This window comes from Scyliorhinus torazame, chromosome 7 (genome assembly GCF_047496885.1).
Source record: "Scyliorhinus torazame isolate Kashiwa2021f chromosome 7, sScyTor2.1, whole genome shotgun sequence".
Classification (NCBI taxonomy): Eukaryota; Metazoa; Chordata; class Chondrichthyes; order Carcharhiniformes; family Scyliorhinidae; genus Scyliorhinus; species Scyliorhinus torazame.
In genome coordinates, this window is record NC_092713.1 from 276,548,234 (window position 1) to 276,571,350 (window position 23,117).

General features: G+C 46.4%; 1 protein-coding gene across 2 annotated transcripts in view; it reads right to left on the reverse strand.

Annotated features, from left to right (window-relative positions):
• LOC140427056 (PDZ and LIM domain protein 4-like) overlaps nt 1–23,117 on the reverse strand; it is a 140,292-nt gene that overhangs the window by 96,011 nt on the left and 21,164 nt on the right. For both annotated transcript variants that reach the window (XM_072512508.1, XM_072512509.1), the window contains one exon: nt 4,407–4,558. In XM_072512508.1, the coding sequence (XP_072368609.1) occupies nt 4,407–4,558 (152 nt within the window). The remainder of the gene's footprint in view (nt 1–4,406; nt 4,559–23,117) is intronic.

Here is a 23,117-nt window from a genome sequence, read left to right on the forward strand (position 1 = left end):
CCATGCAGAGTTCTGTGAAGGGGTTTGTACCAGACCAACCACCTGGCTGACCAGTGGAGAGATGTGAAACCAGGATAATGGACACATGCAAAGGGCACAGCAGAGGAAAAAGGATGGGGAAATAAACAAGGAATGCAAGAGATTAAAATAAAGGAAGAAAGAAACGTAGACAAAAGGGCTTGCTGAGTTTGGAAGTCAGAGAAAGAGTTCAGAAAGTAACCCAAATTTCTAGATTTGTTTTTACACGTCATCTCACTGATACTTTTATATTCTCCAAAACAAAAAGACACTGAAATGTTAACCCTCAGGTGAAGGTTTGCAATTGACAAACAGTGGGCAGATATCACATGATCAAACCTCCAGGAAGAGTTGCCAACTATTGATCATGTGGTACTTGTGTTTCTTTTAACTGCCTTAATTTTACAAACAAGGTGGCTCACTGCATCATTCTACCTTCTGCCAAAAGAAAGAAAAGAACTTGCAAGTAAACCTCCTCTGGATATCGCAAGCACTTCACAGCCAATTAACAGCTTCTTAAAAAACGGTCAGCATTACAAAAGCAAATGACAGCCAAATCATGTATTTTGTTTAATGTGCACAAATTGGTTCAACTGTTTAGCTGGATTAAAAGGAGCAGTGTGGGCCACAACCCTGTTTTACCATGGGATCATTTTCTATCTCTCCGGACCTGGAGGAAGACCTCCAGTTTCAGAAAGTCTGATCAGAAAGACTGCTTTGTTGAGTTACAAAATTTGAGCGTCCCACTGATTGCCCCACTTAGGCATGCAAGTAAGTGAATAGTGCAGCAGCTCACACCAATCCTCAAATTTTAATAATGCTGCACTGGAATATTGACTGCATTCGTTGTTGGTGCTACTCAACATTCTTTGTTGTAATCTGCTCCAAGATGTATATCTTTTTACTCACAATTATATGCTTCAGCAACAAAAGATACAACAAACACTAAGGCTAAAGAAAATGGAGCAAAAAAAAAAAAACAAACAACCCAAAGCAATTCTAATCCAAGTAAAGAAACACTAGCCTTTGGAGCACTGCTCCTTCCTCAGGTGAATGAAGAGGTATGTTCCAGAAACACATATGTAGACAAAGTCAAAGTGTTCTCCAAGGCGGCCTTCGGGATGTGTGACAACACAAAATCGCCAAGCAGAAATTTATAGCCAATTTCCGCACACACAAGTACGGCCTCAACCGGGACCTTGGATTCATGTCGCATTACATTCACCCCCCACCATCTGGCCTGGGCTTGCGAAATCCTACCAGCTCTTCATTCACCTGAGGAAGGAGCAGTGCTCCGAAAGCTAGTGATTTGAAACAAACCGGTTGGACTTTAACCTGGTGTTGTAAGACTTCTTACTGTGCTCACCCCAGTCCAACGCCGGCATCTCCACATCAAGTAAAGAATGTCATGAGATATTGTATACTGACGCTACGGAACCCAATAGATGGCAGACATGATCAATACAAGTCATGCAAAGCTGATAATGAAAATGTTATCCTATATCAACTTGTATTCACTTCATCAAGTACATGTCACTTCGAGGCTTGGAACAAATACCAGTCCCAAACCAGACACCAATTTAGATATGTGGCTCATCATTCTGTTCCCAAAAGTCTGAAGTAATTAGATTTAATACCACATGAAAGGAGTATTTATTGCACACAGCTCAATAAGCCATCTTAAGCCAAAGGTTACAAATTATTGTCTCAGGGCAAAATTAAACCATTTTCCAATGAATAAATCCTGCCCTTTATTTTAATAGTATTTGTCACAAGGTTAAAGTCGCCACAGTCCCAGATGGCCATAGACTGTGTCCCCCTTTGAGGGGGGGGGGGGGGGGAGCAGACTGGTGGTGGTTTAACCTGAGGATCTCGGGCGAGGCGCAAGGTTGAGATGACGGACGTGCCTTCATGAATAACCTTCATGGAATAGTCCCCAGCATCACAGATTTCAGTCTTCAGCCAATACGATTCACTCCACGTGATATCAAGAAACAGCCAAAGACACTGGATACTGCAAAGGCTATGGGCCCTGACAATATCCCGGCAATAGCACCGAAGACTTGTACTCCAGAATTTGCCGCACCCCTAGCCAAGCTGTTCTAGTACAGCTACATAACTGGCATCTAACCAGCAATGTGGAAAGTTGCCCAGGTTTCTCCTGTGCACAAGAAACAGGAAAATTCCAACCCAGCCAATTACCACCCTCTCAGTTTACTCTCCATCATCAGCAAAGTGGTGGAATGAATCATCAACGGTGTTATCAAGTGGCACTTACTCAGCAATAACCTGCTTACGGATGCTCAGTTTGGGTTCCGCCAGGGTCACTCAGCTCCTGACTCATTACAGCCTTGGTTCAAACATGGACAAAAGAGCTGAAAACCAGAGGTGAGGTGAGAGTGACTTTCCTTGATATCAAGGTAGCATTTGACAGAGTATGGTATCAAGGAGCCCTAGCTAAACTGGAGTTAATGGGAACCAGGGAGGGAACCTCTCCATTGGTTGAAGTCTATCTGGCACAAAGGAAGATGGTTGTGGTGGTTGGAGGTCAATCATCTCAACTCCAGGACATCACTACAGCAGTTCCTCAGGATAGAGTCCTAGGCCCAACCACCTTCAGCTGCTTCATCAATGACCTCGCTTCCATAAGGTCAGATGTGGGGCTGTTTGCAGATGACTGTACAATGTTCAGCACCATTCGCGACTCCTCAGATAATGAAACAGTCCATGTCCAAATGCAGCAGGACCTGGACAATATCCAGGCTAGTGGCAAGTTACATTTGTGCCATACAAGTGTCAGGCAATGACCATCCTCTACAAGAGAGGATCTGACCACCACCCCCTGACATTCTATGGCATTACCATCTGGTACAGAAAGTGAATTGGACTAGCCATATTAACACTGTGGCTACCAGGGCAGGTCAAAGGCTAGGAATCCTACAGCAAGTAACTCGACTCCTAACCCCCCCCCCCCAAAGCCTGTCCACCATCTACAAGGCACTAGTCAGGAGTGTAATGGAATACTCTCCATTTGCCTGCATGAGTGCAACGCCAGCAACTGAAGCTTAACACCATCAGGACAAAGCAGTCCGCTTGATTGCTCCCCCTTCCATAAACATTCAAACTCTCCATCACCAATGAACAGTGGCAGCAGTGTGTACCATCTACAAGATGCACTGCAGTTACTCACCAAGGTTCCTCAGACAGGACCCTCCAAACCCATGACCACTACCATCTAGGACAAGAGCAGCAGATACTACCTGGAGGTTCCCCTCCAAGTCACTCACCACCCTGATTTAGAAATGTATTGCCGTTCCTTTACTGTCGCTGGAGTAACATCCTGGAACTCCCTCCCCAACAGCACAGTGGGCATACCTACACCTAAAGGACTGCAGCGGTTCAAGGCAAGTCACCATCACCTTCTGAAGAGCAACCAGGGATGGGCAATAAATGCTGGCCTAACAAGAGATGCCCACATCCCGTAAAATGATTTTTTAAAAACTTGTACAATGGACTGAGAGAAAAAAAGTCAAAGAATAATGATTGTTGGGTCCAAGGGAGGTGCAAACAGTGCAAGTAAAAGAGACTTCAATGAACCTTGGAAGTGGGTAAAAGAAAAGCATGATTCACTACATTATAGGGGATTGAGAGGGCAAGTCTGCCGAGGCAGAGATTACAGGAGCAATGCAGCCACTGCACTGCGTCCAACTCAAGCCAGACGGAACGGTGAATCCCACAAGAGCTCCAAACTGAGCTCGCATCGGGCCCGACTCACGCCATCCGCTGTGATCTGGACCACACCCAGCACGGGCGCTGCTTTTACCTGGTGCCGAAGAGTAAACAGCCGCACCTGCGAGACCTCAACCAGGAACCGTTTAGCATTGGTGGTCACAAAACGTGGGCCGGGTGTGACGGCACCTTGGGGAGGGGTGGTCTTGTAGACCTTTAGAGACCCCCCACTCCCCCCAATTGTCAGGCTAGTACGAGGCTTTACCCATGAAGTGGGGTGAGGGCAGACAAAGGTTGGGCGGGTGGCTTAGAGATTGGGACAGTCGTTCAAAACGGTGCCCCGATCTAAGAGGAGCCAGTCCTGCTGATGGGATCACTGCAGGAAAAGAGCTTAAGTAAGGCCTTGACGGGGAGAAACTCCCCGGTCCAAAAACAAACAGCACAGTGCCGATGAATAGCAGGCTGAATCTCGACACATCAGCCGCTGAGAAACGTGCCCGAAAGAGAACTTTCAACTAGTACGTTTTTGAATTCACCAGAAACAGCTGCAAAATCGGACTATCTTTTCAAATTTGATATATTTTCTCCTGCATTACAAACGGAGGTTGACCTTAAATAGAAGGAGGATTAGTTTTGGACTATGTTCTATAATTGCTGACCTGTTAATCGAAAGGGTAAGCTGGTCTGTACAGGCCTTGATCTTGTTTTGAGCATCCAGATGGTTCATATTCTCTGTACTGTCTTCATTGATGGCCACAATAACATCACCAGGACAAAGATTAGCCGAGGATGCCTTACTCCCAGGAGTCACCTTCAACAAAGAGAAATGCCCAAGTTTAGAAATCGTGACTTCATTGAATCCAAGACCAAATCCATAAAAGTACTCTGTTGGGTTTATTTGGTGGGCAGTGCCTGGCGCACACAAAGGACCAGAGCATGTGACGCAGGTGTAGCTGTCCATGGTTGGCAACTGCGATGGGGTGGGAGGAGAACAAAAACATCAGACGCCGAGGGGAGTCATACAAAGTACCCCTGGCTGGAGAGATTATTTCCATGAGGATAGGATGGGAATGACAATTACGGGAAGGGGACAGGAAAAGATGGAATGGCAGGGACAGTTTTTTGAAACAAATTTGCAACAAACAATTTGCAATCCATCCTTTGGTGCTAAAAATGAAGATTGTTTAAACTCTGTTGGATAAATTACATCAGCGTTGATTGAGAAAATGACAACAGTTTAGACCCCAAGAGTTTCTGTGCAGTCTAAATAAAAAGGACATATCAATCGCACAAACCTTAGAAAGGAGCAATTATAATATTGTTACAAAAGTGGAATCATAAACAGGATTGGTAATTTGGAAGCGCTTTTCTTCCATTACAGAAATTACAAACAGGCAGTTTTCAGAGAAGTAGAGTGCCTATTCCTTGAATAACATTGTCAGATGTAAACCTTTCTTTTCACGCAGGAGAAAACAATTTCCAATTAGACTTTCATATTTTATGGCTTATAAACAATTCACAAGACCAGACTCCTGATAAAGTTGCATTTATATTCCTTGGCCTGACAGCTTTATGTAACGTTTTCCAGAGCAGCAAGTTTTGATTCCATTAAAGTCTTATTAAAGGTGGTGAAGGGATAACGGGAAATCTTGCATTTAAAAAGAGACACTGTTGCATTAATGTACTAATTTGACCACAGATGTTTTGCAGGTCTCAAGGACGAGTATAATGATTTAGAATTCATTATGGAGTTTGGGGGTGTTAGAACCATTTAATTTATATATTATATACATACAAAAATAAGAACTGTTCGGTACTACAATGACTTAAGTCATTACAACTCTAAGTCATATGAACGTGAAGCAGTGGGAAGTTGTAAAGCAAGAAGTATATTCAGCTTGGGGTTAAATGGAGCAAAAAAGCCAACCTAAACGTTACAATGAGCTACACCACTATCTTTTCTTTCGTAAAACAAAAAAACAGTCACTGAATCCAACATTACAGATTGGGCATTGTACATCAAATCATTTCAGATATATTCATGGGAAGATGAATAACAGCATTGAGGAAAACGTCATTTAGTTTGATTATAGATTTCTAAAGTTATTTATTTTCACCCGTGTGAGACAACCGGCCTCACACAGATCAACCCAAACAGCCATGAGGGTATCGCACATACTGTGCCAAAGGAGATGGAGCAGAAGCTCTGGAGAGGCCGGTGGCCCACTTCGCCACAGACACAAATCCCGTTATAGCAGCTAAATCTCACCAGGGCCCAAAACAGGATTGGCACTGGCGAGATCGGTTTCAGATTCAACCCCCCCTCCCCCCACAGTGACATGATCAGATTCACACCGAGAAAGGGATTGACGGATTCCGTTAATTTGAATAAAATTTGTTTAAAACAGCTTTACTCTGTAGCTTCCTCCCCCGCAGCGTCACATCATCCTCATTGCCATGATCTCATTGCCATGATCTCATTGAATGGTGGAGCAGGCTCAAGGGGCCAGGTGGCCTACTCCTGCTTCTAGTTCTTATGTACTGATTTTTAAAAGCAAAAAAAACAGCGTGATGACTTGGGAGGGGGTGGTGGTGGTGGGGGTGGGGGGGGGGGGGGGGGGGGGAAAGAGAGAGAAGGTGGTGCCTGGAGTTGAGGGTTAAGGCTGAGCATTGCCAGGGGGTAACCCTCCTCCATTGGGGGGGGGGGGGGGGGGGGGGGGGGTAAATCCCCTTACATGCGGTGAGTGAGGGGCAGGAAAGAGTGCCCCGATACCCTTGTGCTTGTTTGGGCCGGGGGGGGGTTTGAGGGAACATGAGCGGTGTTTGAAAAACAGATGGGGGCATCCTTTAAAAGATGCCACCCGGATCTCTGTGGAGCAGGCCTTGCCGCCGCTATCAGACCCCACCACGTCAGAATGATGGCATAAACCATGCCCCCAGATTTTCTGTGTGCCAAGTGCCAGTAAATCAGGGGCGGGACTCTCCAGGCGCCGATGCCAAAATCATGTTTGGCCGGAGAATACCAGTTTCAGACCAAATTGGGGGCGGCGCCACTTTCGTAATGCTCCGCCCTTCGCCGAGTATGTAGTGATCTTTACACGGGTATGTATATAAGGGGTTAATGGGAAATTGAAACATCAGTAGGGGGCAGCACTGGCGGGTATAAAAGCAGGCGCAAGCGGCTCTCTGCCTCTCTTGGTGATTAGACTGTGACGAGAGTAGGAGCATAGATCTAGCTCAGGGTCACTTGTGATCAGACATAGCTACTGTATATAAACGTTGTAACCGTTCTACCGGTATTGATCTTAAAGTAAGAACTCACGCATGTTGTTAAATTCTGTTACTCAATAAACCTTTCAATACCTCTGGACGACTTTGTGCCTTCTTCATCAAGGTGCAGAAAGCCTCTGCCGCAACTGGATTGAGTAACGCATGTTACATACAGTAGTGCTAGCAAACACACTACAGTAAGGTAACAAAAGAGAGTACGCCGCGCGATGTACCGAAGGCCTCAGGATGTTGCCAGAGGCCCACACCCAGATGCTCCACCCGGACCGGCTGAGTTCCTAACAGTGACGGTCGCGTGTCCTATCATCCGTTGGGAACTTGGCGTGGCGGTTGCGGACTTAGTCCAGCGCCGACCGCAGGCAGGGGAGACTCTGTCAGGGACTGGGGGCACTGTTGGTGGGTGGTCCGAGGCTCGTGAGCCGGCCAAATGGGTTAACTATTTTGCAGGCCGGGTCCGCGGGCGGCCGGCGCCATGCTGCACAGGCGCAGCCTCTGCAGGCCGCCGCCGCCGTGCACATGCACGCCACGGACCCGGCAATTCTCCGTGCCGAATCAGCAGCTAGAGCCGGGTGCTCTACGCTGCTCAGCTGCTAGCCCCCAACAAAAGGAGGATCGGTGGCCATTTTTAGCTGAATTTCCGGTCTTAAAACGCCACCGTTGTCATGCTGCCGTGGGGACATAGCCTCAAAAATCAGAAAATCCAGCCCCAGGTCTGAAAACTCAGCTGTGTGTCTGGAGGGAAAGACGCCGGTTTTCAGTCAGAGCCTGACGGTGACAAATTTGGGGCAAATTCCGCACTTGTACTTCTTGAAACACTTGCATTTAACACGTGAAATATTTCAGGTTAAAAAAAAAGTGGTTGATTTTTTTATTTCTGTTCTCCATTTTAATTTCTTCCCCCATGACGTCTTGCTTTCCTAAGACCTTTTAATGAAAACCCTCTCAATTTCATTGCAATGGCAGATACTCAAATGTTTGAGAAGTAATTACTTAATGCTGTAAAATAGGAGAAGGCCATTCGGTCCTTTTCTGCCACTCCAGCATGTTCCCATTCTCTTTCTCCCTCCCTCCCACTCACTCACTCCCCGCCCACGCCCCCCCACTCACTCACTCCCCGCCCACGCCCCCCCCCCCCCCCCCCCCCTCCGTCCCAATCCTTTTTTCCCTTGAACCCCAAGAACTGCAGCCTTGTTGGAAATATACCGGGCTGTATTCTCCATTTGGGAGATTATGGGCACGATCCAACAGCCAGGCCATTAAGGCAACTCACCACGGCTCAGCGTGGCTGATAGAAGCCAGGAGTCCCCGTTTCCAGGATCTACCGACTCGCAACGCCTCCTCTTCAAGATCTAACGTGATCTTGCGAGAAGTTTCACTTTAATTTGCAGTTTCTGGAGGTGCCCGAGGCTTGGGCTCTGTCTCCTTCGCCCGGAAACCTCGAGCGAGCCTTGTTCAGTATGCATCGCCAGAAGGAACGGCGCTCGTGGGGGACTCCAAGGGGTTCAGAGGCCTCCAGCTGCATGCCCTGTGAGCAGGGTTTTACCCAGGCACCCTGACAGGGTGCCAGCCTGGCACTGCCAATGTGCCCAGCTTGTTCTGCCAGCTGGTGGGGCACTGCCACGCTGGCCCAAGTTCCAAGCTGGCATCTTTTTGTGCTGGCGATTGTGCCATTTAGAAATGGTGCCCGATCTCTCGCTATACTGAAGTTTCAGCGAGGGGAGCTCCTCGATGTAGAAATCGGTTATGTGCAGCCTCTGCTTTAACGCGAGTGGTGTTTTTTGGCCATGTGTTTCTTGCCGCAGCGAGCTAAATGTGCTGGCTAGGGGACTTGTGTTCCCATTAAGTTGAAACGCGCTCTCCCGCCGGAGCTGAATTGCAGCAGTTTTACGATCCCCTTGGGGTTGTAAAGTGGGATGAAGTTCCATACTCCTTGCCATGGACAAATATGGCGTGGAATAAGAGGGATTCCCAGGAAATCCCGCTATCGGTCTGTATCCAACGTGGTAGATCGGTTTTGCAGTGGATGGCCATCGAAGTTCTGCACTGCTTACCTAGTCCTGTGGCTCTGCCTGGTGGTCACCCATTCCTTTCCTGCCTCGAGTCCAAACCTGCCGTGTGACCACCGCTAACTATACACTCTGCCCTCGCGGATGCTCCCTATTTTCTTCCCTGACCGCTGACTACGATCCCATTCATGAGATTGTGGCTGAACTTCCACTGTGCTGGTCAACCTGGCAGTGCACCTTGCAGCCATAATGCCTCACAGCTGGTTTGCCTCACCCACTTACACGCTTTGAAGCTCTGATGCATCCCCCTCGGTGCACTTGATTGTCTGACCTATTTCAGTCACTTTGTCTAAGGTAATCTCAGTTTCAACCAGAAGATTCTTTTGCACACGGTTGTTAATACTGCATGTTAAACAGTCCTCTCAAAAGGTTCTCTTTCAACCAGCTTCTACAGCAGTCATTTTCGAACCGTGGGTCATGGGCGGGTGTCAGATGTTGCAGACTATGTCTCGTAACGTTCCCGATCGCGGGTCCATGCGCCACGGGGTTCCTGATTGCGCAAAGTCATGGCCTGCATTTAAAAATGCTGGCTGTGAATGGGTTTCAGAATGCCGGCCATTCCGTGCATGCGTGCCACCTCAGCAGTGCACAGACCCAGAGCACAGCGAGGAAGAATGCCTCCTCCTGATGTCAGCACGCTGCCCCAGAACCAGATGGTGTGATGTGTTCTTGGCACGAGAGAGTGATCCCTCCATTTTGCAGCTGCAAGCAGTGCTGGTGTGAACTCCAGGGCCTCTGGTGAACAACCCACGAAGAAGAAGCTGAAAATGGGTACAAAAGTAGTATAAAGATGATTACTTGAAGTGTGGGTTTCTTAATTGTGCCACTGCAAATTATGATTCAAAGTTCATGTGTTATATGCAGCAAAGCACTGGCAAATGCAAGTTTAAAGCCCTCAAAACTTCAAAGACATTTGAAGACTAAACATGGCAAGTTTAAGGACAAACTTCTTGATTATTTTTTCAACGGATGCGGGGAAATCTTAACTCATCAGCTGAAATCATTTTCAGAAATATAACATGGAGTTTGGAAATTCTTCCAATGTCTGTGTGGGTTTCCTCCGGCCAGGTGCTCCGGTTTCCTCCCACAGTCCAAAGATGTGGGTAGATGGGCTTGGCATGCTAAATTGCCCCTCAGTGGGGTTACGCGGATAGGGTGGGGGATTGGGCTTTTGTAGGATACTCTTTCAGAGGGAGGTGCAGACTTGATGGGATGTGTGGCCTCATTTTGCACTGAAGGGATTCTATGAAATTAGATCCTGATGACCGAGCAGGCACACCCGTCACATTAAAGATAAGTGAAACTGGTGGGTTGCGATGGCCGGCCAGCGGGAATACAAAGGTTGATCAGTGTGGGTCCTGAAGGATATCCAGTTGTTAAAAATGGGTCATAAGAATCATAGAATTTACAGTGCAGGAGGCCATTTGGCCCATCGACCCCTGAAAGAGCACCCTGCCTAAGCCCATGCCTCCACTCTAACTCCGTAACCCAGCAACCCCAACTAACTTTTGGACACCAAAGGGCAATTTAGCATGGCCAATCCACCTAACCCACAAATCTTTGGCCCTCGGTAAAAAAATTTGAAAAACACTTTAAGAGCACAACACCTCCCCGTATCGTCAGAGAGACAAATAGGCAGTGGGGACACGTTAATCCCGGGGGGGGGGGGGGGGGGTCAAGCTTTCAGAACAAGAACTAGGCTGCTATGATCCCCTTCAACTGCCTCCTCAGTAGCTAAACAGCTCCTTACAAAATGTGGTTTTGCAGTGCAACAAGAGGCATCACAGACATGGGGCGCAATTCAGCAGACTCAAGTTAAAGTCCCCTTAACGGTCCATTTAGTGAGATTCTACTCGGGAACTCAAGTCATTTCCTGCAATGGTGAGCTCAGCGCAGGAAGGCTAATAGCCAATGGGGTACTGTTTTTAAAGGCAGCCATGATCTTTTGACCCCCCTCAGCGGCCACAGGAATCCCCCCTCCCCACTGATCTCTTCTGGGGTCCTCAAGCACCCACTCACCCCACCTCTTATGGGCAAGGCTGCCAGGCTCCAAATTCTGGCATGAGAACCTGGCACCTGGGCACTTAGCATTATCGGACAGGCACTCTGGCAGTGTCCCTGTCAGTCTAGTAGAGCCACCCTGGTGCCAGGGTGCAACCCTGCCCAGTGCCTGACCACCAGTGCCCCCAACTACCCTGCCAAAGGTGTCAAATGGCACCCGCTTGAGGCCTCGCTGGCGATGCTGGTGACTCCTGGGCCCCGGGTGAATTGGGCGAACACATTTAAATAAGTCCAATGGGTCATAAATTTGCACACCTGGACCTCACCCAGCGAGAGCGAGATCCAGATCATGATGCACCGTGAGATTCTGTAGAATCTTGAGACGTTTTGAGTGTTGCAATTCTCGATGAAGGCCTCACCCTAACACCAAGTCAGCCGCTGAATCACACATGTTCTTCACTGCTGGGCAAATCCAAGAAAAATGCAAGAAACTGCACCCAACCATGTATATGGCCTTTTTGGAACTCATGAAAGCCTATGATTTGTCAACCATGGAGGCTTTTGGAATATCCTCAGGAACCTTGGCTGCCCACAGAAATTTGCCATATCTTCCACTTACTCCACGATGACATCCAAGACATAATCCTCAATTATATCACTGCAGACCCCATCTTGGAGATGGCTAATTTCAAACAAGGTTGTGTCATCATACCAACCATCTTCTCCATTTTCCTTGTGTCATGAGAATGTTGCTTTAAGAAATGTTTGGCTGCTCATGTTACTGCAGTGATGTCAGAGTGTGGGTGGAGCTGAGCTCTGGTTCTGCTTTTTAGTTTCACTTTGAGAAAAGCTTTGGTGTGTCTTTTTGGTTTCGTTTTTGAATGTGTTGCAGCTGAAGTCAGCCAACGCAGCTGTATTGTTGAGCTCTCTGCCATGAAGGACTATCTCTTGATCATTTGGTGAATTCAGAAATTTAAATGTTTTCAGTATTGAATGTGAACCCTGATGTGCTTCTGTTTAAAGGTTGTTAAGTCTTTTGGATGTTAAAAGGACAGCTTAAAGGATTACTTAGTGTTGCATTCTTTGAGGGTTATCTTTGAATTAATGGTTGCTAAGATATTCACTGTTTGTTTTTAAAAGGTTAACTTGAGTTCATAGAATAAACATTGTTTTGCTTTAAAAAAAATACTTTTCATTTCTACTGTACCACACCTGTAGAGTGGGCCGTGTGCTCCCCATACCACAATCTATTAAAAGTTGTGGTTCAGGTGAACTCCATGATACACTTTGGAGTTCTCTAAACCCTGACCCATAACACTTGCTTAAATACTGCACATCACCTCCAGAATATTATCCATAGGTATGAAAATAATTCACAGAAAAGATGGGGAAATCTACACTGCCTTCAATCCAAAACCACTCCACCCTTGTTCATGGAGCTTCAGTACTTGGAGAATGGGTTAGGTGGATTGGCCATGCTAAATTGCCCTTAGTATCCAAAAAGGTTAGGATGGATTATTGGGTTACGGGGATATGGTGGAAGTGAGGGCTTAGGTGGGTCGGTGCAGACTTGATGGGCCAAGTGGCTCCTCCTGCACTATGTGCTATTAAAAAAAAACACTTGCACTCACGGAGGCTGAGTTCCAAGTCATTGTTGACTCCTTCCATGAAGCACATGAGAAAATTAGCCTTCACTAAACATCCAGACAACTAAAGGTCCTTTTCCAACCACCTTCACAATACTACACATCCGTGAAGCGACTTAATTAAACAAACGAGGTACTAGAAAAAGGAAATAATTTTTCAGATCTTGGGAGCCTCATTTTACAGAGGGCAGGCATAAACAACAAAATCCATCATCGCGTCAGCTGTCTGCAGAAGAGAAGATTTGAGAACCAGAATCTCAAATTGGAGACTCAGGGTATTCGGACAGCAGTGGCCCCCCATGTTCCTATGTACTTCTGCAACTTGGGACAACCTACAACAGGCACCTCAAAGCACTGGAGAACTACCACCAACGGAGCCTTCACAAGATCCTCCAAATCTGGAACCAGGAAAGGTGGTTCAATAATAGCAGCCTCTCCCAAGCTGAATTTCTCAGTATTTGGGTGCTAGAAATCATTAAAAATCAGCCCTTTATGGCAGACATGTTGCTTGTATGCCCGAGACCAAACTTTTGAAGCACCTGCTCTAACTGGAACGCCATCAGGGCAGGAGACTCCCGAGAGGGCATCACAAATGCTTTAGCAGTGTTCTCATCCGAGTCACAAGTCTCTGGCTTGTGGCCAACGAAGAGGAGAATTCCCTGCTAAATATTTACTTGAAAGAATGGGACAAAGCAGGTGCAAGAACTGAGCATTTATGATGTTTGGGCTATCCAAACATGACGACGAGGAACTGGACGGACACATTTTAAATTGGCAGGTTCCTGAGCTGCAGGAAATCCATGCTGGAGAAAAAACCTGATTAATGCCTCGAAGAATGTTAATTGCTGTGATAATTACTGTCCAAACTTGTCAGAGGCATCTCCGTTAAGCATAGATGGAGGTGTGGGCTTAAGTAGGGTGCTCTTTCCAAGGGCCGAATGGGGAAGACTTGATGGGCCGAATGGCCTCCTTCTGCACTGTAAATTCTATGATTCTATGATAAGTAGACAAATTGAAGCCAGGTTACAGCCACAATCCAAACATCAACCATTAACGACCTACTTACAACCAAGCTATTCTTGAGAATTAAAATGCCCGCTCTCACCCCTCCAGTCTCTATACACTTATCAAGTTTATATCAACAATGGAACAAAATGATTCAAAGTTAAAAGATGCACATTCTACATGTCATCTGCCATCTTGCTGCCACTCACTAAATCAGTCTCTATCTTTTTTGCAGCCTGTGTGTCCTTCCCACAGCTTATATTTGAACATAGAACATACAGTGCAGAAGGAGGTCATTCGGCCCATCAAGTCTTCCCCGACCCATTTAAGCCCTCACTTCCACCCTATGCCCCTAACTCAATGATCCCTCTTAACCTTTTTGGACACGAAGGGCAATTTTGCATGGCCAATCCACCTAACCGGCACATCTTTGGACTGTGGGAGGAAACCGGAGCACCCAGATGAAACCACGCAGACACGGGGAGAGCGTGCAGACTCTGCACAGACAGTGAAACGAACCTGGGACCCTGCTGCTGTGAAGCCACAGTGCTAATCACTATGCTACCGTGTTGCCCGGAGTTGAATCTAGTTTTATATGGTCAGCGAACTTGGGTACATTAACGACTTGGATGAGGAGATCGAGGGGAATGTAGATTATAAATAATGGCCCCAGCACTGATCCTAGTCATATCCTGCTACTTAAATGCCCTACTTATCCTTATTTTCTACCCATTAACCAATCCATACTAATATTGTACCCCGAGCTCCATGAACCTTCTTTTGCACATTAGCCTTTTATTTAACAATTTTTCATCTACCTGGGTCCCTCGTGTCTTCCTGATTAGTTCCAGCTTGAAAAATCCTAATATATGTTTGCCACATATGATTTCTCATTTGTAAAAATACACTGATTTTTATGTGATCATACTACAATTTTGAAATACATTTGTAAGACTTCCTTAATGATAATTTCCAATTTCCTGATGACTAGCTAAATTGGTCTGTAGTTGCAGTTTTCTGTCTCTCTCTTTTCTTGAATAGTAGGAGTTACAACTGCTATTTTCAAATCTACTAGGAAACATTGGAAAATCATAGCCATTGCATTAACTATCTCTGCAGCTACTCATCAGGTCCTGGAGATGTCAGCATTTAGTCTTTTACATTTCTTTAACATTAGCAGAGAAAAAGTATATGAGCTATTTTAAATTACTCACTCTTATTAGCTTTTGCATACCAGAATTACAAGGCAATCAACATCATAGAGGTCGACAGCACAGAAGGCCCTTCGGCCCATCGCATCTGCACTGGTCAAAAACAATCAAAGCCATTTTCCAGCACTGGGCCCATAGCCGTGTATGCCTCAGCATCTCAAATGCACATCCAAGTACTTCTTAAACATTATGAGGGTCTTTGCTTCCACCATCCTCTCAGGCAGTGAGTTCAAGGCTGCCATGACTCTCTGGTGAAAATGTTTGAAACCGCTAGCCCCTCGCCTTAAATCTATGCGCCCTGGTCATTGATCCCTCCACCAAGGGATCATGCCTTTCAATTTTATACGTCTCAATCAAATGTCATCCCTTAGTCTCCTCTGCTCCAAGGAAAACAACCCTAGTCTGTCCAATCTCTTCTTAACTAAAACTCTGCAGCCCAGCCAACATAGAACATCAGGGCAGAACGAGGCAATTCGGCCCATCAAGTCTGCACTGACCCACTTAAGCCCTCACTTCCACCCTATCCCCATAACCCAATAACCCCTCCTAACCTTTTTTTGTCACTAAGGGCAATTTATCATGGCCAATCCACCTAACCTGCATGTCTTTGGACTGTGGGAGGAAACTGGAGCACCCGGAGGAAACCCACGCACACACGGGAGAACGTGCAGACGCCGCACAGACATCCTGGTGAACTTCCTCTGCACCCTTTTCAATGCTGTCACGTCCCACCTATAATGTGGATTCCAGAACTGCACACAATACTGTGGCCTAAACAACGTTTTATACAGTTCCAGGATAACCTCCCTGCTGTTCAATTTTATGCCTCAACTAATAAAAGCAAATATATCATATGCCTTCTAAACCACTTTCTTCACCTGCCCCGCTACCTTACGGGACCAGGATACAAGGTCCTTCTGATCTTCTACTTAAGCCAGAGATATTTGCCAGGACAAAGCATGAAGGCAACTTTGAAAATTCCTTTTCAACATGTGGGATGGAAGAAAGTCAGAGAAATCTATGGTTAAATCACATCCTTATGGATCTTCCTGGCCAAGGTGGCGGGTCTGGGCGTGGGATCTGGGACAGCATCCCACCAGGGTCCTGCCTCCTGCTGTTTCCCAGAGTGTGGACTGCCACTGGAATTCACAACCCACTCCATGAAGGTGGGTAAGCAATCAACATAATTAAAGCCTCGTGCCTCGAAGGCCATTAACCAACAATATTGGAATTTGTTTGGCAACATACAAACATTCCCACTTTTGTCAGGAGTCATGCGCCATACAATGCTTCAGAGGCAGCCTTTTGGCAGTAGGTCAAGGGGCCATTTGAAATGGCACTAAGAGAACTTAATCAGATAACAAAGAAAAGAAACGTACAGCACAGGAACAGGCCCTTTGGGTTGTAGAGATTCTCGTGGAGTGGCACCTACCCCAATAAAGAAGGTCAGCATATATAGTCCAAAGTATACTGGTTCTAGCAGTGGTCTTCTGATATGAATGCATAAAGAAAACATTTCAAACTGGTATTGTCAGCTACTTGAATTCAGTGTGCATTAATGTTAATATCCCAAGCGGAGCAAAAAAATTTCAATGCAGTGTGTTAACTTTGCTTCAGTGGTAATGCTCTCATGTTCAAGTTAGATCCTGGGTGATATTCTCTGGCCACCCCGCAGCATATTTTGCACCGCCAGAATATTTCCATCCTTGGCTGGCAGCAGATTTTTTCTGGTACCACCTCAGTCAGTGGAATTCCCCATTTAATCCACCCCCCCCGGCGCCAGGACACCCGCAGCAGGGAGCGCAGTCAGCGGGATCGGAACTTCTCGCCGCGTGTGTGGGGGGGGGGGGGGGGGGGGGGGGGTAAAGAGTGCTGCATTGCCCCAGATCTAAGATGAGATATTCAACATCGGAGCTGAATCTGCCCTATCTGGTTGATAATCTTGAAGCCTACAGATAAAAACATGGATTTAGTTCATTGGAATGTTGGGAGACGAGGATAAACATACTGACCCCCCCACCCACCCAGACTAATGTCCATCTTTAGTAATGAAGCTTAGTGTGTAGTTTTTGAAAAGTGAACCACAATCATTTTTTTTCTCCCTCAAGTTAAAGGATTTTTCCCCTCAATTCCCAGCAACTTGTCACAGACAGTGGGTGAGAGTCTCTGGCCTCCCGCAGCATTTCTCTCGCAGCAGGAGACAGCCCACCGTTGGCCTGCAGCAGGATCATTGGTCAATGGAATTTCCCATTGAATCTATCTCATGCCGTAGGATGTCCACAGCCAGGGTGCGCCGTCGTTGGGACCAAAAGATCCCGCTGTCGTGAGCAGCCAGAAGATCTCGCCCCATGTATGTTTTAATGAACCTTAATATAAATAAATTAACAAGGTCTAAGGAATTCAGAAAACACTGAAGACATTTTAGAAGGGCGGCACAGTGACGCAGTGGTTAGCACTGTTCCCTCACGGCGCCAAGGATACAGTTGCGATCTCAGGCCAAGATCACTGTCCGTGTGGAGTTTGCACATTCTCCCCATGTCTGCGTGGGTCTGACCCCCCACAACCCAAAAAGATGTGCAGGGTAGGTGGATTGGCCACGCTAAATTGCCCCTTAATTGGGAATTTAAAAAAGAAAACATTTTAGAACTATGAACCAAAAGTGCAAAAGTTACACCTAAAGTTCATTTTCATCAAAGTGAAGATGAGCAGAGGGACTACTGTACATGGGTTTGATTGCAAGGAGCGTTTTTGGACAGCACTACTGAAGCTACACAGAGTAGGTAAGTCACCTTTGGCTCCACCTCAGGTGATTGACAGCCTTGTGGTCAAAGTTGCAGCCCTAGAATAAAGGACTATTGGATCAAAAGGAATAGCAAAGGTCAGTGGAGATGCAATTAACCTGACTAGATGACATAAATCTCACATCTACTCAAGAAACCAACGGGAATCTCAGCATTTGGGAAACAGATTAGGTAACATGAGAAAACAGTTGCCTGGAGCACAAAGATCAAGGATAGAGAATGAATGCTTGAACAATAGGGTGGATTGTGTCTTTTTTTAAAAAATATATAAAACTTGCAAACTGGCTTTTTGCTTATGCTCTCTTTTCATTTTTGAGGGCTTAACACTCTATTGTTCATCAACCATTTGCTGAATCAACAAATACCCGGTTTGCTCGTTAACATCAAACCAAGAGAGTCACGCAAAAAACATTTTCACGGTAGGAACAGTGTTGGTAAGAGTTGTCTAAGCAATTCTATTTTATACATTCATGGGATAAGCTACATCATTATTCCATTAGTATAACTAATGCAGAGTGTTAATTAATTTACACAAAAAGCTAGATTGATTAAAGTAAAAAAGAGTTAGGTTCAGAAATATTTCTTAATTTAATAGTGGTAGCTACCCCAACTCACTACCCCGGAGCGTGGAGACTCTCTTGCAAGCTCTCCCAAACAGATCCTCTTTTTACATCTCTTATAACCGTACTAATCTTTTCATGCACATAGCCCTGTCCATCACACGAACCTCCCTCCCACCCATTGACTCCATCTACACCCCCAGCTGCCTTCGAAAAGCGGGCAGCATAATCAAAGACCCCTCTCACCCGGCTTACTCACTCTTTCAACTTCTTCCATCGGGCAGGAGGTACAAAAGTCTGAGAACACGCAAGAACAGATTCAAAAACAGCTTCTTCCCCGCTGTGACTAGACAACAACCCTCTTATTGACTGACCCTGATTAATACTACACTCCTGTATGCTTCACCCGATGTCGGTGTCTATATTTACATTGTGTACCTTGTGTTGCCTAATTATGTATTTTATTTTCATGTTCTAAATGATCTGTTTGAGCTGCTCGCAGAAAAATACTTTTCACTGTACCTCGGTACACATGACAATAAACAAACCCAAATCCCCCCCAAACTGCAAATATATTGGTAGGTGGTTGCACACAGGAGCGCAGAAGTACAAGTAGAGGAAATCTCAAAGCATTACACAATCAATGAAGCACTAAGTGCAGTCACTGCTGTGAAAGACCAACATCCATAAAATAGCACACATGCGACCTGGAATAAAAGGAAGCCACAATCCTGACCCGACATTCACTTGAAGCAGTTGTATAAATAATGTAGCTATAACAACAGGCCAGAGGCTGAGATGGCGAGCAACTCCTCCCGACTCCCCAAAGCCTGCCCACCATCCACATGTATGTGATGGAATACTCTCCAATTGTCCAGGCAAGTGAAGTTCCAACAACATTAAACAAACTCAACGCCAGCCTGGACAAAGCAGCTCCTTGATTGGCATCTACTCCTTTCACCTCCAATTCTCAGTGTGCCATCTTTAAGATGCAACGCAGTGACTCAACAAGGTTCCTTCCACAGCACCTTCCAAACCAGTGACTGTCATGATATTCAGGTAAATATCATCGCACAAACATACACACATACTGATGGACAGATCAATGGACCAATCAACACACGCACAACACCACAGCCAATCACAGGCAAGAGCATACACAGTATAAAACAGGGAACACGGCACTTCCTGGGCATTCCAGCAGGAGACAGCTCAGGGCACAAAGCTCATAGCAAGCCACTCAGACATCCACCATGTGCTGAGTGCCACTACAAGATAGCATTAGGAATAGGTCCACAGATGCTAGGGTTATGATCGAACCTCAGTAACCAGTTTAACACTGTAAATAAATGTTAGTAATAAAACTGAGTTGTACCATTCGCAACCGTGTTGGTTCGTCTGTGTAGCAGAGTACCCAACACATCATAGTACCAGGAGTAACTGTGGGACCTACCTACGAATCATCTGGAATCTGCCATCCTGCGCCATGGACACCGTCAGCACACCGCAGCTGCTACAAGTCGCTGGAAACCTCTGTGTTAATTGGAAGCTGTTCAAACAGCGCTTCCAGCTCTTCCTGGAAGCCAACGAAAAGGAGCGCGCTTCGGACACCAGAAAGATCGGCATCCTCTTCTCCACGGCAGGTCAACATGCCATCCAGGTCTACAACTCCCTGGTGTTCGCGGAAGGTGAGGACAAGACCAAGTACAAGATGGTCCTTCTCAAACACGACCAACACTTCAACATCGAGGTCAACGAGAGTTTCGAGAGGTATCTCTTCCAGCAGCGCCTGCAAGGTAAGGATGAGCCCTTTCAATCCTTCCTTACGCATCTCCGTATCCTCGCGCAGTCCTGCGGTTACGACACCACCTCCGATTCCATGATTCGGGACCAGATCGTTTTTGGGGTCACCTCGGGCACCCTACGCCAGCAGCTCTTAAAAATTAAAGGCCTCACCCTAGCCTCCACAATCGAAGCCTGTGTCCTGCATGAAAACGTGACTAGCCACTACTCCCAATTTCAGGCGGCCGAATCGGCACGGCAGGGGTCCTACGCGGCCGGATCGGCGAGGCAGGCATCCTACGAGGCCGAACGGGTCCAGGCGATCGAGTTCCTCCTGGCCCTCGGCCCGGACGAGGGCGGCCATTTCGCGCGCTTTTCGAGGCCTCCCACGTTTGTGCGCGCCAAAAACGACGTTGAAGCAGAGGGACGTGATGCGCAGGCGCGCTCGACGCAAGACCAAACTGCGCATGCGCGATGGCGCAACGAACGCCATGACGTCACGACATGCAGCAACTGCGGAGCCGCACATTTAAAGCGGCAATGTCCCGCAAGAAACCGACAATGCCTCCGCTGTGGCAAGATGGGCCACTACGCTGCCTGCTGTCGAGCAGCTCAACCTGCCAATGTTCCCCAATTCCGACAACCTCGCAGGGACGTGCGGACCATTCAGCCTCCGTACTACGAGTCGTGCCCAGACAATATCCAGACCCGTGACACAGGCGACCGGGACGTCTTCCGTGTTGCAGTCATTGATGGGAACCGGGTGTCTCCAGCCAGGACCCACCAGCCGTTGCAAGTGAACACTGTCAATCCGGGTGATGAATGGTGTGCCACCCTAACGGTCAACCCGAATTCGTCGCCCACCTACTAGACTGGACTTGTGAGCCTGTTTGTACATTGAACTCATAATACCACTGTGTTAATATGTTTCTGTTCTTCCTTATCGTTACAGGAGTTTGTTTTGTCGTTCAACATTTCCCCGTTCTTGGTTTATGGTACAACCTCGTTGTTATGGCGCACCCGCCATCACCCATTTGTATATAGTTTAGCCCCATGTACATGCTGTAGATATTGCACACACACACACACACATTCAGCTGCACTCAGTACACATCTCTATTTATAACCACATAGGCACATGTTCTTGTAAAAAAGGGGGATGTCATGATGTTCAGGTAAACATCATAGCACAAACATACATACATACTGATGGACAGATCAACGGGCCAATCAGCACACACACAACACCACAGCCAATCATAGGCAAGAGCATACAGTGATAGGCAGTGATCATAATATGGTAGAATTCAATCTCCAATTTGAAAGAAAGAAGGTAGAATCAGATGTAAAGGTGTTACAGTTAAATAAAGGTAACTACAGGGGCATGAGGGAGGAACTGACGAAAATCGACCGGGAGCAGAGCCTAGTGGGAAAGACAGTAGAACAGCAATGGCAGGAGTTTCTGGGAGTAATTGAGGACACAGTGCAGAGGTTCATCCCAAAGAAAAGTTATCAGAGGGGGGATTAGGCAGCCATGGCTGACAAAGGAAGTTAGGGAATGCATCAAAGCAAAAGAGAAAGCCTATAATGTGGCAAAGAGTAGTGGGAAGTCAGAAGATTGGGAAGGCTACAAAAACAAACAGAGGATAATAAAAACAGAAATAAGGAAAGAGAGGATCAAATATGAAGGTAGGCTAGCCAGTAACATTAGGAATGATAGTAAAAGTTTCTTTAAATACATTAAAAACAAACAGGAGGCAAAAGTTGACATTGGGCCGCTCCAAAATGACGCTGGTAATTTTGTGATTGGAGACAAGGAAATAGCTGAGGAACTAAATAAGTACTTTGCGTCAGTCTTCACAATAGAAGACATGAGTAATATCCCACCAATTCCAGAGAGTCAGGGGGCAGAGTTGAATATGGTAGCCATCACAAAGGAGAAAGTGCTAGAGAAACTAAGAGTTCTAAAAATTGATAAATCTCCGGGCCCAGATGGACTACATCCTAGAGTTCTAAAGGAGATAGCTGAAGAAATAGTGGAGGCGTTAGTTATGATCTTTCAAAAGTCACTGGAGTCCAGGAAAGTCCCAGAGGATTGGAAAATCGCTGTTGTAACCCCCCTGTTCAAGAAGGGAACAAGGAAAAAGATGGAAAATTATAGGCCAATTAGCCTAACCTCAGTTGTTGGCAAGATTCTAGAATCCATTGTTAAGGATGAGATTTCTAAATTCTTGGAAGTGCAGGGTCAGATTAGGACAAGTCAGCATGGATTTAGTAAGGGGAGGTCGTGCCTGACAAACCTGTTAAGAGTTCTTTGAAGAGATAACAAATAGGTTAGACCAAGGAGAGCCAATGGATGTTATCTATCTTGACTTCCAAAAGGCCTTTGATAAGGTGCCTCACGGGAGACTGCTGAGTAAAATAAGGGCCCATGGTATTCAAGGCAAGGTACTAACATGGATTGACGATTGGCTGTCAGGCAGAAGGCAGAGAGTTGGGATAAAAGGTTCTTTTTCGGAATGGCAACCGGTGACGAGCGGTGTCCCGCAGGGTTCAGTGTTGGGGCCACAGCTGTTCTCTTTATATATTAACGATCTAGATGACAGGACTGGGGGCATTCTGGCTAAGTTTGCCGATGATACAAAGATAGGTGGAGGGGCAGGTGGTATGGAGGAGGTGGGGAGGCTGCAGAAAGATTTAGACAGTTTAGGAGAGTGGCCCAAGAAATGGCTGATGAAATTCAACGTGGAAAAAAGAATAGAGGCATGGACTATTTTCTAAACGGTGACAAAATTCATAATGCTGAAGTGCAAAGGGACTTGGGAGTCCTAATCCAGGATTCTCTAAAGGTAAACTTGCAGGTTGAGTCTGTAATTAAGAAAGCAAATGCAATGTTGTCATTCATCTCAAGAGGCTTGGAATATAAAAGCAGGGATGTACTTCTGAAGCTTTATAAAGCATTAGTTAGGCCCAATTTAGAATACGGTGAGCAATTTTGGGCCCCACACCT